The sequence below is a fragment of the Psammomys obesus genome, unplaced genomic scaffold, assembly GCF_907164565.1.
Source record: "Psammomys obesus unplaced genomic scaffold, mPsaObe1.curated_primary_1811, whole genome shotgun sequence".
Classification (NCBI taxonomy): domain Eukaryota; kingdom Metazoa; phylum Chordata; class Mammalia; order Rodentia; family Muridae; genus Psammomys; species Psammomys obesus.
The window spans coordinates 2763599-2783477 of NW_026596158.1; the positions used below are offsets into that span (position 1 = coordinate 2763599).

A 19879-nucleotide genomic window follows, 5' to 3' on the forward strand; every position below is an offset into this window, starting at 1 on the left:
GGGGCGGGGCTGAGGACGAGGTGGGCGCACAGCGGTCCTCGCGGGGACCGGGGAGCCGTCCCACCTCTTTGGGGTCGCACAGCTGGAACTCGCGGCTGTTGCCCGTCCAGCGGATGCAGCTGCTGCGCGCCCCGTCGTGGAGCAGCTCCAGGAGGAACTGCCACAGCTGAATGGGGCCTGAGAGGCGGAGACAGGCACGTGAACGACGGGCTCCTCAGACCCCGGGAGCCAGAAGTCTTCACTACCAAGGCTAAAAGGCTTAGGACCTAAGAGTCCATCCCTGTCCTTCCTCGGGCGTCTGTGAGTTCGGATCCCTCCCTAGCAGACACCCAAGAGCAAGTTTCACGGACGCCGGGGCAGCTCGAAACCCACTTAGATGCGGGCGTTCGTCCTGGAAGACCCGGGCATCCGAATGCTCCACTTTCCTTCCTCTCACGGAACCCAGGGTCCTACCTCTTTGTCCCCTTGGTCCCTAGAAAGCCGCCAGTGTCCTCGTACCCCCTCCCGCCTCAGCTTCACGATGCACGGCCCCTCCCCAGCTGCCAGCTTCCCGGACGCCGCCCCCCAAGGGGTCCTTCACCTCCTCTGCGGCTCGCAGCCTCTTACCTCGGTGGTTAGTTTTGGGGTGGCGAGTCCAGGTGGCCCGATCAGGCTGCCGGCTCGATTTGGAGGGCGTGGTGGGCGCTCGGTGGCCCTCGCCGGGGACGCCGCCGTCCTGCAGCCCACTACTCCACGAGGTGGCGAAGTCTGAACCCGCAGACCAGCCCCACGACGCCTTACAGTCCTCACTCGCTTCCCCGCCCAGGCCATGGTCCCAGAGGGCGGCGCTACGGGGGCCCAGAGAACAGTCCCAGCTGGCGGTGCTCCAGGCGGCCGGAGCGTGCGACCACGAGGGGGGCCCTGCCGCCGGGGTGGCGGGATTCTGGCCCGCGGCGCCTTCAAAGCCAACGCAGGGGGCGGGGCTCGCGCCTGGAGGGGCGGGGCCTGTCGACCGGGAGGCGCAGCTCCACGGGTCCGAGGTGTTGCACCCCGGGTCTGTCCAGTCTCGCGACCACGGAAGGGGGTGAGCAACGGGCTCTGTGAGGAGGACGGGCCTTGAGTGAGGGGGGCCCGAGGCTCCCGGGAGCACCCTTGGGAGTTTCAGCGGGCTGGCGCTCGTCCCGCTCCCCTGTAGACTGGCGGCGGCTCCGAACTCTGAGCTCCGGGGTGTCAGGGCCTCATCCCTCGCTTCCCACCACCCTCTTCCACACACTCACCTGCCTCGAAAGGTACTTCCTCTTGCGGTAAAGCGGGGCTCCAGTCCGGCTCCGGGACCCCTACGTTGGACAAGATAGCAGCTGACTTTAGGGAAGATGTGAGCAATGGCTTAGGGGCCTGGGCCACGCAACCTCGCCTCCTTCAACCTCAAGAGTCTAGACACGCTACTTCCTTCCCGCTCAGCCCTCTCGGCTCCTTCTAAAGAGTCCAGCGTCTCCCAGCCTCCGCCCCCAGCGCCCGCGGGGTCCAGCCCTGCAGCCACCTTTCCAGCAGTCCTCCACGGTCATCGGTGTGATCGGCGCGTTCCCTTGCAGAGCCACCTCAGGGTAATAGAAACCAAATTCCGCTCCTTCTGCGGGCAACGAGGATGTTAAGGCCGGGTCAGGGGTCAAGAGGCCCGCCTCCTTGGACCCTTAATGCCACAGCAGCCTACCCAGTCCTGTCAGCTTGTCCCCGGGAGGCACTTCCTGTACTGATGCGTCATCCCAGTTCCACAGGTCCATGGATGCTTGCCTCGACTGTTCTGGTAGAGAAAAGACCAGTTCCCAGGGTAACGGACAAGCTGGTGACATTGGGGGACCCGAGAGTTCTGACTGTAACCCTTGTTTCCCTCAGACCCGGAGTCTACACTTGAGCAATCTCCTTCCCCGGAAAACGAAATACTGGTTTCCAGTCCCGTCTCCCCGCGTCCTGGAGTTCCCAGCTCATTCCTCGTTCAGACACCCCGGTCACCCAGTCCCCAGTTCGTGGCTCACCTCTGGCAGGTTCCTTCTCTCCTAGCCAGGGGGGTCTCAGCCCCATTTCATACCGTGCACCCTTCCCGGGGGGTCTGAGTAGGGGAGGGGGGAATTTTCCGAGACGTCAGAGCTGGGGGTCGCAGCCCGGGTCAAGTTGCAGGGATGGGGGCGTGGCCAAGCTGCACCCCCTGCTTCAGGGATGCGCAGTGCTCTCTGGAACGGTCCTCCTTCGGGGATGAGTCGGGCTTGGAAAAGTACTTGAGGAACGGGGGCAGGGCAGGGCTGGGGGTACCGAGGTCTAAGGGGTGCTTACAGGGTAGTGGGGATGGGGTGAGGGGCTTGGACAGGTTCCCCGTCTTGAGGGTTTGGTGCTGTGACATGAAAGGTGGTGGGGGAGGAGAGTCTGGGGTCAGCTGGGCAGCTCTGGGCTTATCTGCAACAGGAAGAGGGATTTCCGGCCAGATGCCCCCTTTCCCTAGCATCAGCCTACGTCACAATCAGCAGGGTGACAGACAGCCAGATGGGGTGTGTGGTGGGGAGGGAATCCAAACCTGGATCCCCTACCAGGCACAGGGAGGGTGTCCTGGAGCTAATCCTGAAAATCGGTAATCAGAATCAAAATAACATAAGAACGGTCGATAATAACAGTAATTTAACCAACTAAGACGAAATGAAAATGAGGGTCGGCTGGGTCCTCTGAGCCATGCGCAAGGGGCCTTCCATTAATCTTAAGGAGGAGATGTTTTTATCCCAAGTTTATGAAGGGGGAAATTGAGGCATGCTTTCTTCCGTTTCTTTTTCTCTCTGGGCTTTCTGGGCCATAGCAGTCTCAAGACAACTGGGACATTTTGAATATGAACTGCATGGAATAATTATTGCATGGAATAATTTTATGTGTGGGAAGGGGCAGACTGGGAAAGATGTCTTCATTAGAAAGTGGAAACATTCAGGGATGAATGTAACGTTTGCAGCTTGCTTCAAATGATTCAGGAGAGAATCACCCTATTTTGAACACAGCTATACCAACAAATGTTTGTTTGTCTTTAAACTGACTCAGTAATTAGGCGCCCTGGTTTTTGTTTGGTTTGTTTGGTTTTTGTTTGCTAAGCCCGCAAGCCTTAGCTTCAGGAACCTGGCCTCAGATGCAATATTTGTGCTCATCTTTCTAAGTAAGTACTTGCTTAGAAAATATTTAATATTAAAAATATTTGAGGCCATTTTGGTATTTAATTTCAACATTAAAAATTTACTTACTGGCCAGGCAGTGGTGGTGCACACTTTTAATTCCAGCGATGGGGAGGCAGAGGCAGGAGGATCTCTGAGTCTGAAGCCCAGCACAGAGCGAGTACCAGGACAGCCAGGACTGCACAGAGAAACCCTGTCTGAAAAAAAAAAAAACGAAAAAAAATTTACTTATTACAAGTGAGTAAACATTTAATATTAAAAGCATTCCTATTTCCAGATATGGTAGTGTGTGCCTTTAAGCCTGACACCAGGCAGGCAGAGATCTCTGGGAGTTCAATGCCAGCCTGGTTGGTCAACAGAGTGAGTTCCAGGCCAGCCAAGGCTTCACAGTGAGACCCTATTTAAAAAACAATAAATACAAACATTTTCTTCATCTTGCGAGTGTTCTACTTGCCCTTAACTTTATTGTTGTGCACGAGACAGAACATGTATGCCCAGGTCAGAAGACAACTCTACGGCGGCGTCTCCAGGGACTGAGCTTGAGTCGTCAAGGCTTGTATGGCCAGCACCTTTAGCCATGGAGCCATCGTCCCACGCACCAAACCTTTGGGTTTTATTTCATTATTTCTCTTCCTTCCTTCCTTTATTCCTTCTCTCTCCCCCTCCCTGCTTTCTTTTCCAGAACAGGGTCTCACTATGTTGTCCTAGCTGGCCTCAAACTCACAGACATCTGCTTACGCCTGCCTTAGTGCTAGGATTAAAAGCATGTGCCATCTTGCCTGATATTGGTTTGCATTTTAATTGTGTGTGTGTGTGTGTGTGTGCGCGCACGTGCGCGCACGCGCGCGCGCGCGCACACTGTCAGGGGGTCAGAGGACACCTTGTGGGGGTTATTGATCTCTTTCTACCGTGTGGGTCCTAGGGATCAAACTCAGGTCATCAGGTTTGGCCACAGTGTGTTTCTACCCACTGAGCCATCTCACCCGACCCATTGGTTTTTGGAGAGAGGGTTTGATTGTGCAGCCCAGGCTGGCCTCAAATGGAACCACTGGTCCTCCTCCCTAGTCTACCTGGGTTCTGGATTGTAGACACACACCACGATGCCTAGCAAAAATTAAAGAGGCTTCTGTTCAAGTGTTTTATCTTTATGTATGTCCGTGCACCATGGACATGCCTGGTGCCCATGGAAATCAGAAGGTAGCGGTGGATTCTCTGGACATGGAGTTACAGATGGTTTCAAGCCACCACGGGGGTGGGCACTGGGAACCAAACCCATGCTCTCTGCAAGTGTTCTGAACCACTGAGCTGTCTCTCCAGCCCCTGCCCCAAATCTTACTGGCCTCCAGAACTGGCACAGCCCTTTCAGCTTTTTGTGTTCTGGAGGGTCAGGGACACAGCCCTGCTCTTCTAGTTTGCAGAGAAAAAGAACCTCAGAAAGAACAGTCTCTTGGGGCTGTGAATGGATCCAGTGTGGAATGAGCCATGAACCCCTGAGGAGATCACCGATCCTCCCCGCCCCCAACTCATCCATCCACCAGGAGCATGAAGGGTCCTGGTGGCCTTCTTGCCCCAGGTTTCATTTCCCTGAAGCTGGCCTCTCCTGTCTCCCTCTTCTCTGATTGTGGTCCCTGGATCCCTGTCTCACTAGCTTGAGGTGAGGCCATGACACTCTGTCTCTCTGGCACTCCCCAGTCTCTCTGTTCCTTGCTAGCCACTGTGCCATGATAGTGCCTCTCTGCCTTGCCTCCCTCCACCCCTGTATCCTTGCCTGCCTTCGCCTCTGTCTTGTGCTCTTGAACAATCCTCTTTCCCGGGGTCACCTTCCCATCTCCTCTCTTACTCTTAGTTGCAGGGAGAAAAGGGGTTCAGAGTAGGAAGGGCTGGCCACAGGGAGAAGGGAGCCTAAAGGTTTGGGGGCTGAGTAGTCCATTCCAGGTGGCAGGGGGCTAAAGGGCACTTCCTGCCATGGAGGGAGGCCCTCACCCTTGTGGCCAGACTGGAAAATGTGACGTCAAGAGTTGTAAAGTGAAGGGTGTGGGGGAAGACAGGAAGGGAAGAAATCTGACACCTCTCCTGAGTGGTCTTCCAGGAGAGGCTTGGCCTTGTCTCTCCACCCCCACCCCCCAGCCTTCCTTAATTTGTTCCCTAATCCCAGTTTCTGATGGGTATATTTTTGGGAGGCCTCCATGCCTTTTTCGTACACTTCAGGCCCTCACCTCTCCCCTCTGGCTTGGGCCTCTTCACCTTCTATAAGGTGGTGAGCTAAGGCCTTTCCTTCCTGATCGTTTTCTTTCTTCCTTCCTTCCTTTTGTTGTTTCTTTCTTTCTTTTTGAGACAGTCTTACTTTGTAGCCTTGGTTGTCCTGTAACTCCATAAGTAGACCAAGCTGGCCTCAAATTCACAGAGGTCTTCCTGCCTCTGCCTCCGAGTGCTGGGATTAAAGGTGTGCCCCCACATCCAGCCCCCAGCTTGTCTCCCGCATTTTTAAAGTCTGGGTCTTATTCTGTGTAGCCCTTGGCAGTTGCCCTTCCCTACCCATCCAGGCATATGCCAGCTCAGAAATTTCATTTTACAGGCTTTTGAGACAGTCTAATTATGCAGCCCAGAACTGGCCTTGAACTCATGGGGATCCTCCTGCCTCAGCCTCCTGAGTGGTGGACTTCTCATGCATCCCAACCCCAGCATCAGGGTTCAAGTGTCAGTCTTTGAGCCAGGCCTGGCTTTATGACTAAGCTTTGTCTCAGCTTCCCGGGTTCACTGCTGTCTTCAGAGGGACATCTGAGCTCTAGGTCTGGTGTCCAAAAGGTCTCCACCTCTTGGGAATCTAGGTGTAGGCAAACAGCTGATAGGTTTGCAGAAGGAAAGGGAAATGGAGACTCAGCCTACAGGAGATTCCTAGTAGTGAATAGTTTCAGCAGAGACACTGCACACACCTGAGGTCCACAAGGTAAGGAAGATGGGGTGAAGCCAGAGATGACAGTGTACACTGGGATCGCGGCACTTGGGAGACTGAGGCAGGAATGCACGCTCATGGCCAGCTGTTGGTGTAATGCTCTTGTGGCATATATACATTTGCCCTTATCCATTCACATGCTGATTTCTCTACCCCGCTGTCTGGTTTCAATCCAGACGTTGCACGGTGGTGTTTATGCTAAGCATCACCTGTCTCCTTTGTGTTCACATGCCGCCATTTGTTCTCTGAATTGCCAATATAACAGCCATCCAGTGCTGAGCAATGGAGAGAATAAGGTGGGACATCCTGGCCCAGAGGGGAGGAGAAAGGAGTGGGACAAGTCAGGAAGGGGGAAGAGAGATATGAGAGAGGACCTGGAAACACCAGGAGAGATGAACCAACCAGACCTAAGATGTGACTAAAAAGTATAGTGTGGGAAATCTGAATGGGAGGAAGCTATGCGGATTTGGAGGTTTAGGATGGAGTAATTATTGCCCAGCATTGTGCTCTATGTTAAATAAATCCTAGTCTCTGTGTGGTGATTTGGGTATACGGCTGGTTCAGGAATAACTGCTCTTCAAAAGATAAATCAATACTATTAATAATCATCAGCAGCCAGCCTGGGCTACAAAGCTAACTCATGCTAGACTGCCTCAAAACACACGAGAGTCTGTCATTCAGGATGTTTCTATCCTAAGGTCAGCCCCTGAGCTTCCTCATCTATGGCCTAGCCACTCCAGGCTGTCAGAGCTGCTGGACTCACAGCAACCCCAGCATTGCCCAGGGAGAGATGGAAGCCTGCCAGGGTGGCCGTGTGCTCTAGAAGGGCAGGGCCTAGATAAGGCCCAACACCCCACCTCAGTCCCAAGAGTACAGGCTTGAGTCAGAAGCACATATCATACACCTTGCCCAGCCCCTTCCCCTCAGATGGAATGGGCTTTGCTCACCATGCACTTCAGAGTTTAAGAGGCGAGGGGTTAAGACTGAGGCTCTGGTGGTCGGGTGCCCATCTAGTATACAAGTCCTGAATTCAATTCCCAGAACCCCACACGTCATACGGTAGCGCACACATGTAACCCTAGAGATATGAGTCTTTTAAAAAACTGTTTACCTTTTATGTGCACTGGCGTATGCCTATCTGTTGAAGGTGTCAGATCTTTGTGAGCTGACATGTGGACACTGGGATTTGAACCCAGATCCTTTAGAAGGGCAGTCAGTGCCGTCAACCGCTGAGCTATCTCCAATCCCCTGGGTCCTCCCACACCCTCTTTCTTGGTTTTTCAGGATGTTTTCTGTGTCCTGGACTCACTTTGTAGATCATGCTGGCCTCGAACCCACAGAGATCCACCTGCCTCTGGGATTACAAGTGTGACACTGCCTGGCTTCGGGTCTCTTTTTAAAGTAGGTTCGTGCTGTGCAATCCAAGCTGGCCTCAAATGCTTGCTTCTCCTGCCTCCGCCTCCCAAGTGCTTGGAGTATAGTTGTGAGCCACATGCTTGAGGCCAGCCAGGGACATACGGGATCATCTCAGAGGGAGCTGGTGCAATGACTCAGGCGGTAAAGATGCTCGCTACCAAGTCTGAGGACCAGTTTGATCCCCGGAACCCACATGGTAGGAGAGTGCTCGCGTGCTCGAACGTGCATGCACACGCTCTCACACATGAAATAAATGCATAAAAAACCCCCACTAAAACCAAAAGAAGTAATGGACACACTACATTGTTTGCAGGAATATTCTCAGGTCGGGTGCGCCAGGCCCTGTTGGCCAAGTTTCTAAATCCAGTCAGGGATGGAAACGAAGGCAAATTTATTGAAACTGGTTTGGGGCAGGTGAGTGGACTGCTGGGTTCCCACAGACGGAAGGAGCAAGCGCCCGGCCGGGTGTGGGCGGGTGCCTGGCCACAGATCCTATCTGAGGCCCAACTTTTTCTTTTCCTTCTGCTTCTTTCGGACCACATCCAGGTTCCGGTCCTTCCACATGCTTTTTCGAAGCTTGATGGGGCGGGAGCCCACGTACTTCCCTGTGGGATGGAGGGTTCCGGTCAGGCTTAGCCAGCAGCCCCCCACACCCACTGTCCCCAGGAGGGGCCTCACTCACCATTCATCTCACGCATGGCACGCACATAGTCACTGGGGTCCTTGAAGCTGACAAAGCCGTAGCCCTTGGTTTTGCCTGTTCGCTTGTCACGGATCACCTTAGCCTTAAGGAAGGATGGGAAACGGCTGAAGGCACGTGCCAAGATGTCATCGTTCACCTCGTTGCCCAGATCCCCACAGAAGATCCGGAAGTCATCTGGGTTAGGAGAGAGAAGAGTTCAAAGAGTCCCCAAGGACTCCTCCTTCTGTCCCAGCATCCCTGCTCGGACCCGTAGTACTAACGGCCAATATCCATGTAGTAGAATCTTCCTGTTTTTCTTTCCAAGCAGGTTCTTCTTTTTTAAAAAAAATTATTATGTATAGTGTTCTGCTGCATGCCAGAAGGCATGAGATCTCACTATAGATGGTTGTGAGCCACTCTGTGGTTGCTGGGAATTGAACTCAGGACCTCTGGAGGAATAGCCAATGCTCTTAACCTTTGAGCCACCTCTCCAGCCCCCTAAAGGTTCTTCCTATGTAGTAGCCCAGGCTAGCCTGACTCGATCTTCCTGCATCAACCTTCCAAGTACTGGTCACAGGTGTGAACCACCACACCCAGCCAGAGCCTACAGCTTTGACCCCAACAGTGCAGCACTCCTCACCTACGGTGGCAACTTATTTCTACAAGGAAGCCCCAACTCTCAGTTCTTCTCTGTCCTCAGTCCTTCAAGGCCTGCCAGTCACCGGCCTGCTGCACTCCACACCTCATTCTTCCTCAGCCGGCCGCCTCTGGGCGTCTGCTTTAACCCCAGGCAGACATGGGAACACACTGCCTGCCCCTTCTCCAAGGGGACTTGTATCACCACTGTCGGGCTTCTCATCAGGGCCTGCACCTCTACTGGGTGTGCGCTTAACTTGCTGTCTTCCTCCTTAGATAGGGGCATGAGGCCTGGGTGACCAAGTGAACCGCGCCAGCCACAGCAAGACTTCCAGGAAAGGAAGCAGCTGTCGAGGGCTGGGTGAAAGGCAGTCTGCTCTGTTCTCAGCTATGGCTGAAGCTGCCCCATGGTTTCCATGGTGATTAAAGATACTGTTTGAGAGTTAAGCTATCCCAGGAGGAAATAGTCTGACAACCTGGAGAGATTTTTCCAGCAGGGGCATTGACTTAAAAAAAAGAAACTTGTTAAATAATATACCCAGGCATGGTGGAAAGACCATCTTTACAAAATAAAATGGTTGCAGAGGTGCATCCTGAAGCCAAGTATCCGCAAGCTGAGCCCTCAGCTAAAACATTTTTTGGAGGGTGGAGGGAAAGGTCTTACAATGTAGCCCTGGCTGGTCTTGAACACACGGAGATACACCTGCGTCTGCCTCCTGAGTGCTAGGATGAAAGCATGTGCCACGATGCCAGGCCAGCTAGCCACCTTTGAGGGCTAAGGCTGACAATCGGCAAGGTCTACAGGGGAGCTCAAGCTGGCAGAGGCACGCAGACCGTCCCCTGCCCACCTGGCTCTCTGTCCACAGGGTGCGGTGTGGTGGCTGGGAAGACTACTCCCTTCTGGGTTCAGGACTTGGCTAGCTGCTGCTGCTGCTGCTCTTCTTTCTTTTTCACTTTTTCCGAGACAGGGTCTCAACTATGTATCCCTGATCAACCTGGAAGCTGGATATAAACCAGGCTGGCCTCAAACTCAAACACATTTGGCTACGTAGCCCTAGCTGGCCTGGAACCTGCTATGTAGATAGAACAGGGTGGCCTTGAACTCCCAAGAGATCTGCTTGCCTGTGGAGTGCGGCACCATACCTGGCCTAAGATTTTTTTTTTTTTAAAGACTTCTAAAAAAATATTTGTTTATTGTTCATACAGTGTTCTGCCTGCATGTGATCTCACTACAGATGGTTGTGAGCCGCCATGTGGTTGCTGGAAATTGAACTCAGGACCTTTAGAGGAGCAGCCAGTGCTCTTGACCTCTGAGGCAGGCCCTGAGGTCTGGCTCAGATTTGACCTCTTATGTGTTTGCATGTGTCTGTGGATGGGTAGTGCACCTGTGAGCGGCGCTGTCCCTGGAGTCTAGAAGGGTCAGACTCCCTGGAGCTGCAGTTCCAAGCAGTTGGGGTGGCTTCACGCAGGCTCAACTCAGACCCTCTGCAGGGCAGTGCGCACCCTTTAGCCACTGAGGCGTCTCTCCACTGTCAGCTTGTTTAATGTTTTTCTGCAGAGTTGGGAGATGGAACTCAGGGGCTCACATATGCCAGGCAAGTGCTCCACCACTGAGCTACGTGCCCAGGTCCATAGGCCAGCTTTTTTTTTTTTTTTTTTTTTTTTTTTGAGACAGGGTTTCTTTGCTTAACAGAGTTCTGGCTGTCCCAGACCCACTTCGTAGACCAGGCTGGCCTCGAACTCACAGAGACTTGCCTGCCTCTGCCTCCAGAGTGCTGGGATTAAAGGCGCGCACCACCATGCTCGCCCCAGCAGAAGCTGGGCGTAGTGAAACACACCTGTATGTAATTCTAGCATTTAGGAGGCTGACACAAGAGGATGGTAAGCAGGCCGCAGAGTGGTTCAGAGGTTAAAAGCATTGGCTGCTCTTCCAAAGAACCCAGGTTCAAAGCCCAGCACCCATATGGCAAGTCACAACTGTCTGAATTCCAGTTCCAAGGGCTCTGACACCCTTGCACAGACATACACGGAGGCAAAACACAATTGTATTTTAAAAAAGGATTGTAAGCTCAAGACTGGCCTTGGCTACACAGGAGAGGGCGTCTCAACACCAAAATAAATGAACTACTATTATTTTCTTAGCTGTTCTAGTATCACAGCATGAAAGAATGTCTTTCTTAGGGGTTAGCACTGAGATATTTAAAAACAAAGGAGACCTAGGGATGCCGAGTAGTTGGTAGGGCTGACTGCACACGTGGGTTCAAGCCGGCGGTACATAAACTGAAGAGTGGTGGCGCACACCAGCCTCAGGTGTAGAGGCGGGTGAGTCAGAAATCCAACACCCTTTTTGGCTATATGAGGCCAATCTGGGCTCCATGAGGCCTGCCTCACAAAACAACCAAAATAATTACTTCACTTGTTTCAAACAAGGCTCGAGGGGCACTGCTCTGTGAGGGCAGGGCTCCATGGAAGCTTAGGCTATGCATGGCCCTAGGGTCCATCCCTAGCATACACTGTGCATGTGTGAACTCAGAAATACAGCGAATAAAGGAAGTGTTAACTGTAGAGTCTAGGTCACAGGTAGGCTAGTCACTGTCACTGGGCGCGTCACAATCTTCACACGACGTTGCAAGCACAATCTTTTTGACCGTCAGCAGCCTTGGTACCCCATGAGCAAAGGCCTGAAAACCCTCGGTAACAAGCTGGCACAGTGGGTCACACCTGTCATTCCATCACTCAGGAGACTGAACCAAAAGGACTGAAAGTTAAGGCCAGCCTAGGCTACACGGAGAGATCACCAAAGCCCCAGAGACCAATTCTGCCCTCCACCTTCCACCCGTGCTGAGGGAGTCCTGCCTTCCAGACACTGTGTAGTCACCCTGCTTCCCTTCCCCTGCTGGCCCTGAAAGCTCAGTGCAGCCTGTCCTCGGACGCGTGATGTTGAAGCTCTCACTGGCCACTCACCAGCATCCCACTCCAGCAGGCTGGGGTCCTCCCAACTGCTCCCCGCTGCTGTGCGAATGCAGCGTTTCAATTTCTCTGGCTTGCCTTTCTTCTTGTCTTCCCCCAGCGGTTCTGGGACCTGTAGGGCGGTGATGGCTGTTGGAATTCTTGTGCTTGGCACTGCCTCCAGCCCTGGCAACTCCAATCAAGGGCTAGATCTGCTCCAGATGTAGAATAGGAGAGGGTGCCTCCCCTTGGCTTCACCCCACCACTCTCTGGCCAGAGGACTGTGTTCCTGTGTGTGCAAGCTCATGGGCTTCTGCTTTCTCCCAGCCCTTTCTGTCTCCTCTCTGCATGTTCCCTGCTTACCTCTAGGGCCATGAGGCCAGGAGGAGGCTCAGGCCGAGGGGGCCGGGGTCGTGGACGCAGAGACAGGAGCTCAGGGATTCGCAGTGGAGGCAGCAGGCCACGTACTACCTCCAGAGGGAGGGGCAGAGGCTCAGGCTCTGGCAGTGGCATGGCGAGGGCCAGTGGGAGGCTGGGACCAATGACCGCAGGGCCAGCTGGGGCTCCCCCTGCTCCCACAGCCACTGCTGCACTAGCCTCCTCCAGCCCCGCTGCTGCAGCCACCACTGCTTCTTCCTTCTCCTTCAGGCCTAAACCAAGGCCCAGGCCCAGCTCTCGAGGAGCCGCTGGCTCTTCCTGTGGACAAGAGGAGGGTGTGTGACAGGTGGGCAGCTCACAGGCTTGCACCTTACTGCCCCTACTGTGTACAAAGCAAGGGTCTGGGAACAGGGAACATGGGGCAAAGCAATCTGATCAGCTGGACGCAGAGAAACGCAGGCAACAAAGGAGACAGATGTAGGTGAGTGCACACAGGACCACGGGGGATAATCAAAGGAAAAGACAGACACATGGAAAAAACGCACAGCCCGTGTTCTGCTTTACACTCTTCCACATGGGAGAAAGCTGCCTCACCACATGCCTCACCACTTGGGGCCAGCAAGGTACAGGCTAGCCTGAGGTACAAGCACATTCTGCCTCCAAAGAGCAGAGAAAACAAAGACTTTTGTCATACAAAGAAATAAACAATAGGGCACAAAGACACTGAAACAAAGTGGGGACAGAGAGACTGAGATGTCAGGACTGGGGCCTCCCACCCACTGGACCTTTCATCACAGCAGTCAGTTCCCACTTACCAGGGGAGGTCTCAGAGCAGCCATTGAACCCAGGGGTGGTCCAGGGGCCCGAGCCATTGGTGGCAGCATCATGGGTGGTCCAGGAGGCCCAGGCAGAGGGGGTCCAACCAGGGCTTGGTGTGGAGGTCTCAGGGCCATAGGTCTGGGGCCACCAGCTGCAGAAGAGAGAGCAGAATCTGTCAGGGTGTTAGTTGGGGAGTCCCAGGGCTTACAGGAAATTGCTTGGCAGGGATTATGACCCTGGCCCCTCACCTGCTCTCTGTAGCACGTGGGGGACGAAGGCTGGACGCAGGATAGGGGCCCTCTGAGGGGCCACAGCTGTGGGAGAGAGAGATGGGGGTGTCATGGGGGAAAGGGACACTTGGGGTAAGGTGTGCAGGTACTCAGAGCGCCCTAGAAATCCTGGAGAAGAGGCTGAGGAGCCTTCTGGGAGATGAGGTGGTCTTGCCATTGCTTCGCTTGGCAAAGTGACTGAGAGGCTTTCCTGTGGGCCCAAGACTGATGTGAGCAGTGAGGGGAAGCCAGCAGACCACAGAGTCCGAGGGAGCTCTTGCTCCAGGAGAGGAGGCAATCCATGCATTGCCAGAGAGGGGCAGCCTAGGGAGCTGTCAGGGGCCAGAGCATCCTGACCCAGCCAGAGGGACAAGACGTCTCCTGGAGAAAGGGACCCTTGACTTAGGACCTCGGGATAATGAAACTAGTCAAGCAAAAAGTGAGGAGAACTATCTCCACCAGGGAGAGCATTTATAAGGAAAACCTTTCCCTTCTAGTATAGGTGAGGATACTGCAGAGAACACAGAGGGTTTGGGGAGCCCCCGGAGAAAGACTGGGAGGCATCCGAATAGCCTTCCATGATATCTTTCTGAGGGCACAGTAGGGTAGGGAGCTGGGAGCTGGGCAGGGCAACTGAGTCAGCCTCTTACTTTGATAACTTACGAAGAAGAAACGTTAATATTCAGACATCATCAGATAAGAAACACAGACAGGGACAGAGATACGCCCCTAACTGTGGTGCTCAGGAGTCAGCAACACAAGGATTTATGTTTGGTGTCAGCCTGGGCTGCACAGCAAGGTCTTATTTCTAAAAGCCAAGGCGTGGCTGTAGCTTAGTGTGGAACACGTTTGAGGCCGGGGCTTCATCCATCCGCAACACAACAAAAGCATAAAAGCATTAATAAAACACAAGTAACAAAATTTTACATCCAACCAAGAACACATCTCACCACACACTCTCACAAGTAATGTCATAAATACGGCAGTGTGTTGTGTTTGTGAGTTTGTGTGTATACCTGAAGAACAAGAGACTTAGTGTAGGCTGGCGGACAAGAAGGCTTCAAGGTTAAAGCGAGCGACAAGCAGAAGAAAGAAGGATGGTTCCTTGACTTGCTCTGACACCCCAGCCATGCTTGCAACTCCTGACTGTGCTGAGGGATCTGCCTCTGCAGGGAACCAGATCACAAACAGTCCTGACTACAAGTGAGTCACCCAGTGCTGGTCTAGACAATCTGTCTCCCCTCGGTGTTTGTATGTCCTTTTTTTTTTTTTTTGGAGACAGGGTTTCTCTGTGTAACAGAGCCCTGGCTGGTCTGGACTTATTTTGTAGGCCAGGCTGGCCTCAAACTCACAGAGATCCATCTGCCTCTGCCTCCATACCACACCTGTAATCCTAGTGGCACACACCTGTAATAGCATTTTGGCTCAGGAGGATCTCTGTGAGTTTGAGGCCAGCCTGGTCTACAAAGTGTGTCCAGGATAGCCAAAGCTACACAGAGCCTGCTTCAAAAAAAAAAAAAAAAAAAAAAAAAAAACCAACCAACCAACCAACCAAATAAATAAAGTTCTGGGGGCTGGAGAGATCGCTCAGAGGTTAAGAGCACTGTCTGCTTTTCCAGAGGTCCTGAGTTTAATTCCCACAATCACATGGTGGCTTTCAACTATCTTTAGTGAGATCTGATGCCCTTTTCTGGCATGAAGGTGTACATGCAGACAGAATACTGTATATATAATAAATCTTAAAAAAGAAAAAAAAACTCTTAAAAAAAAAATCAAGAGTTCTGTCCTTGGGGTTGGGCATGTTGGCAGATGCCCTTAACCCCAGCACTTGGGAGACAAGACAGAGCAAGCAGATCTCTGTGAGTTTGAGGCCAGCCTAGTCTGTGAAGAGAGCCCTGTACAGCCAAGGCTACACAGAGAAACCCTGTCTCAAAAAAAAAAAAAAAAAAAAGAAGTTCTGCCTTTCACAAAGCTTGTCAGAGGAAGCAATAGAAAAGCATAGTAAGCAAACTCAAGAGTTTGCTAGAATTGCTAAAAGCTGGGGAGACACTGTCGAGGTCTTCAATGAGAAGTGACAGGAAAGGACTAGGCTGGAGAGGACCAGATTGGGAAGAGAGTGACTTGAGACAATCAGGAAGTACATGGTCAGGGATGTACTGTACAAAGGCCACGTCAGGATGAAGAAAGGGATCTAAAGCAGATTCAGGCAAAGAACCAGAGTTCCTAAACCAACACAAGCATGTTTGGCCAAATGTAAGGCCCTGCTCCCCAACCTACCTGCTCGCCTCAGGAACATGGCCTCTCGAGCCTCAGGACTGTCCAGGTGACCACGATCAGCAGGGCCAAAGCCAACTGTGGGGAGGACAGATGAGGACTGTGGGAGGCAAGCTCTGGCCATCCCTTCTTCCCACTCTGCCCGTCCAGGGCCCCTTGCTTCGTGACTTACCTGGGCCTACAAAAGGAGGGCCTCCCACCATGGGAGGAACTACTGTGGCTGCAGCAGCTGCCCGGGCCTCCAGGGTCTGCTGGACCTATTGGGGACGAGAGCTGGTTCAGAGATGCTCACCGGTTCCAGCTGGCTCGCCCTAGCAGGTTAAGACTATTTTACCCCGTGATTTACGGGGCTGGTGACCAGTCAGGCTCTGCTACAAGGAGCCATACCAAGTAAAGCTATTATTGTCATCTCCCAGGATCAACTTCTCTGACTCAGCTTCCCTATAGTGCTATCTCCCACCTGAGGACTAACGAGGTCCCTGATTCATTTCTGAGAGTGGGCATGTTCAGGGCAAGGCTGCAGAGCCCACGTTATCTCAAATAATGTCCACCTTACCTAGATCAGCCTCTTCCACTATCTCCTTGAAACCAACTCCTTAATCTACAAGTTGCACCATTATCACTCTGCTTAGATTCTCTAGTGGTTCCTCCTTTCTGATGTAAAAGCTAAGACTTTTACAGCAGACCACAAGACCCTGAGCCATCTAGCTTCCATCACCATCTGAATCTCCACGCTCCCAAGCATTCACTCCTGTCTAGCCACTGACCTCTCTGCTGCCGCTTGAACAAGATGACAATTACAAACTTTGTGTCAGGGTCTTTGCAGCTCTTAGCCGGGGATACTATTACTCCACATACCTGCATGGTTTTATCATCTCATATCTCATTTACTAACACTGAAACAGAAAGGCCTTGCCTGACTGCTAGTGACTTTGCCCTCCTTCCCATTCTGTAATGCCAAGGTGGCCACAATAACTTTTTTGTGTTGTTTTCTCCTACAAGCTCACTGCTTAGAACAGTGCCTAGTGCAGACAGGGTCCTCAAGAGCCGCTTTTGATCATCAGGTGCAGTGGCACATGCCAGTAATCCCAGCACTGGGAGTGGATCTCTGTGAGTTCGAGGCCAGCCTGGTCTACAGCGTGAGTTCCAGGACATTTAAGGCTACACAGAGAAACTTTGTCTCGAGGTGGAGGAAAATAGACCTGCTTTGATCCTCTTTTTGTTTCAATGCAAGGCACTGAACCTATGGCTTTGGTATGCTAGGCAAGGATCTCCCACTGAGCTGCATCCCAGCCCACCTAATAAGTGTGAAAAGAATTAACAAGTTTCTTCTGCTGGTCTCCATTTAAATGTCTCCTCCCTGTTTCCTTTCCACTAATCATATACAGCTGACTCTTAAGCACCTGGAATATTATCAGTGAGACCTGGAAATGACTTAACACAAATATATATTTTACTATTATTTTGATTGTTGTTGCGGTGGTGGGCATAGAAAATAAGGTTCTGCCCGGGCTAAGTGTTGCATCACTGACGCACACCCCAAATCTGTGAGTACAAACTTCAAAGAGATGCTTATATGGAACATTCTACCACTTCGGAAAAAGTTCTACCAACAGGACAGACGCTTCCGATGGATTAAATATACTCTGTCTTGCATCCTGAGTTGGTGGCACATGAGTTATTTGCTATGCCAGTCAAAACGACAATCGCTTCCCATAGATAAACCCTTTTTGGGATCAAAGCATTGTGTTCTCACGACTCAAAAGCTGTAGCTCTCGCCTTACCTGTTGGTATGTGTTGGTGGCTATAATCGGGCGGATCACAGGGGCTGCTGGGACTTGCATGGCGTCTACCGTGGGCACCGCAGATGGGATTCCGGTCACCGGAGCTCCCAGGACTTCTTGCTCAAACCTGGAAGAGTGGGACAGACACCACAGGTCAGGACCTCTCACCAGGGCTGGGGCACTGGGCACATCGCGACAGCACCTTCATCCCAGCCAACGCCTCCCCGCGCCTGGCTCCATGGCCCGCGTCCCTCGAGTCCCACGGCCCCTTACGGAGCCGTATCTCAGGCCTCTGAAGACCGGGAGGCTCCAGGGTTGAGTGGGTATGTCCGGAAATCGCTTTACTCTCTCCTTCTCAGGGCCTTACAGGGCCATCTCCGCCTCCATTTCTTTCAAGCGTTCCTCTCCGCTTTTGCCCGGGATGCCGACACCAGGCCCCGGGACCACGGGCCCTCCCGCCACCGGGAGTCCCGGCGACGGTCCTGCCCCGGCCATCGCGGATGCCTCTGCCTTCGCCGCTACTCTCAGCCACCGCCGCGGGTTCTACGGCCGAGCCCCAGGCTCTTGAGGACGGGAGCCGGCCGATGACGTCAGACTCCCGCGACGGGTGCGTCGCGTGACGTCGCAGGCTGAAGAACAGTGGCCGATGAGACGTGGCCACACCCCCTGGCGGCGGGCAAGCCAATCAGAGTGCGGGGAGGACGAGGCCCGGAAGAGCCTCTCCCCCGTCGGTCACGCCCTCCTGGAGGGAGGGGAGCGAATGAGAGCGGAACTACGTCACTTTGACCCGCCCACCTCGTGGAAGCCGGAACCCTGGGGAGGTACGGAAGTTCCGAGGCCTTCCGGAAGTTTGTAAACACCGCCAAGTCAGTCCGCTTCACCGGGGCGGAGGTTGGCAGGGTAAGTTCTGGTCCCGCAGGGACACCACCCCGTCACAAAGCCTGCCCACCGACCACATGCCAGCACCACGCCTTGTCATGGCTGCAGCAGCCTACAAAAAATAACAGCAAAACACCTCTGCTGTTCAGCGGCGGCGGGGACCGGTACAGGACGCGCCTTCCCACGCTGGCCTCCCCCGGGGTCCCACACACTGACTTCCCTGGCCATAGGCCTCTCGGGATTTCGCAGTCACTGGGTTTACCGTTAAAGGTTTCGTTTTTGGTTTGTTTTGGGGTGGGGGTCATTTTGTTAAGACAGGACTTCTCTACATCACTCTGGCTGTCCTGGAACCTGACTGGCCTATGCCCCCTCAGGGCTGGCAAAGCCCGTGTCACCACACTCAGCACAAGTTTTTATTTATTAATGTTTAAATCAAGGGCTGGAGTGAGGGCTCAGCAGTAAAGAGCACTGGCTGCTCTTGCAGAGGACTAGGATTCAATTCCCAGCATCCACATGGCAGCTCACAACAGCCTGCAACTCCATTTCTAGGGATCTGGTGCCCTCTCCTGGCCTCTGCGGGAACTGCACACACATGATGCACAGACATACAAGCAGGCCAAACACCAAACACACAGGGTAGAGATAAATCGTTTTAAAAATCAGTTATTTAAATGAGCATTTAAGGCACAGGAAGGGAGCTGGAAAGATGGCTGGCTCAGTGGTTAAGAGCACTTGCTGTTTTGATTCCAGCACCAAAATGGTGGCTCACAACTATTGTAGCTCCAGTCCCATGGGATCCAATGTCTTCTTTTGACCTGGACAGGCACCAGGCAACTGCTCGGTACACACACCTAATGAAGGCAAAACACTCAAGACACAAAAATAAAAAAATTTAAATATAAAACAATAACAACAACAACAGAAACCCACCAACCCAAAACACACAAAGAAGCCACAGGCATGGTGGCACTTTTACCATCCCAGCACTTAGAAGGTAGAGGCCAATGACTGGAGGGTCAAGGTTAGCATCCATGGGCCGAGAATACATGAGGTCCCAAGACAATAACCTCAATAAAAATTAGGGCAGAAGCACAATGATCTTTTGACCTTGGCAAATTACCCTTTACCCTGGTTGTCCTACTTCACACAAAACAAACAAATGAACAAACAAAAACAAAAAACAAAAACAATCATACAGAGGGAAAAACATTTCTTGCCATGGATTTATTCCTCCCAAGACCAAGTCCAGCTAAAAGGGTTTTTGGATTTTTTAAAATGTATTTTTGTTGTTTGTTTGTTTTGTTTTGTTTTGTTTTTTGAGACAGGGTTTCTGTGTAGCCCTGGCTGTCCTGGACTCACTCTGTAGACCAGATAGGCCACAAACTCAGATATCCATCTGCCTCTGCCTCCTGAGTGCTAGGATTAAAAGCATATGTCATCACACCCAGCTGAGGAGTTTTTAAAGAATTCTTCAAAAATGAAGGCTACCCAATAACCAAGTAGATTATGTTGGTGTGAAAATATATGTTTCAGGAAAAAAAAATATACAGAAAAAAAAAAAACCCCGTGAAGTACAACCAGGTGTGTTAGCTGAGACCTGTGATTGAGTTAGGAGACAGGGCCTGGCAGAGTACAGTGAATTCAGGGCCATCCTGCATAGT

The 19879-nt window shown here is 52.5% G+C and overlaps 2 protein-coding genes across 4 annotated transcripts in view; both read right to left on the reverse strand.

Annotated features, from left to right (window-relative positions):
- Etv2 (ETS variant transcription factor 2) overlaps window positions 1–2060 on the reverse strand; it is a 2456-nt gene extending 396 nt beyond the window's left edge. Inside the window, exons 1-6 of one of the 2 annotated variants that reach the window (XM_055594675.1) lie at window positions 2013–2060; window positions 1691–1780; window positions 1520–1609; window positions 1257–1316; window positions 607–1077; window positions 65–177 (exon numbers count right to left, since the gene is read on the reverse strand). In XM_055594675.1, the coding sequence (XP_055450650.1) occupies window positions 65–177; window positions 607–1077; window positions 1257–1316; window positions 1520–1609; window positions 1691–1780; window positions 2013–2058 (870 nt within the window). In that variant the 5' untranslated portion in view covers window positions 2059–2060. Of the gene's footprint in view, window positions 1–64; window positions 178–606; window positions 1078–1256; window positions 1317–1519; window positions 1610–1690; window positions 1925–2012 lie in introns of those variants that run through there. The other variant, XM_055594674.1, reaches the window with a different exon arrangement.
- A 5862-nt stretch (window positions 2061–7922) lies between these two features.
- On the reverse strand, window positions 7923–17934 carry Rbm42 (RNA binding motif protein 42). 2 transcript variants are annotated; one of them, XM_055594672.1, is made up of 10 exons: window positions 17707–17934; window positions 17340–17466; window positions 15728–15812; window positions 15559–15633; window positions 13261–13326; window positions 13009–13184; window positions 12179–12511; window positions 11831–11948; window positions 8231–8425; window positions 7923–8153 (listed from the first exon to the last, which is right to left on the reverse strand). In XM_055594672.1, the coding sequence occupies exons 1-10, from the start codon at window positions 17832–17834 to the stop codon at window positions 8041–8043; spliced, it is 1416 nt and encodes a 471-aa protein (XP_055450647.1). In that variant the 5' UTR covers window positions 17835–17934; the 3' UTR covers window positions 7923–8040. The 2 variants fall into 2 exon arrangements, with proteins under 2 accessions (XP_055450647.1, XP_055450648.1); XM_055594673.1 differs by lacking the exon at window positions 13261–13326 and having other exon boundaries at window positions 13009–13163.
- Window positions 17935–19879: the final 1945 nt, after the last annotated feature.

Bases quoted from the DNA above. Each gene is read 5' to 3' on its own strand.
- Rbm42 (XM_055594672.1), bottom strand. From the start codon at position 17,834: ATGGCCGGGGCAGGACCGTCGCCGGGACTCCCGGTGGCGGGAGGGCCC. The intron at 15,813-17,339 runs GTAAGGCGAGAG...CGTCCCCAATAG, and splicing joins CCACCAACACATACCAACAG to GTCCAGCAGACCCTGGAGGC. The intron at 12,512-13,008 runs GTAAGTGGGAAC...TCTTGTCCACAG, and splicing joins CTGCTCTGAGACCTCCCCTG to GAAGAGCCAGCGGCTCCTCG.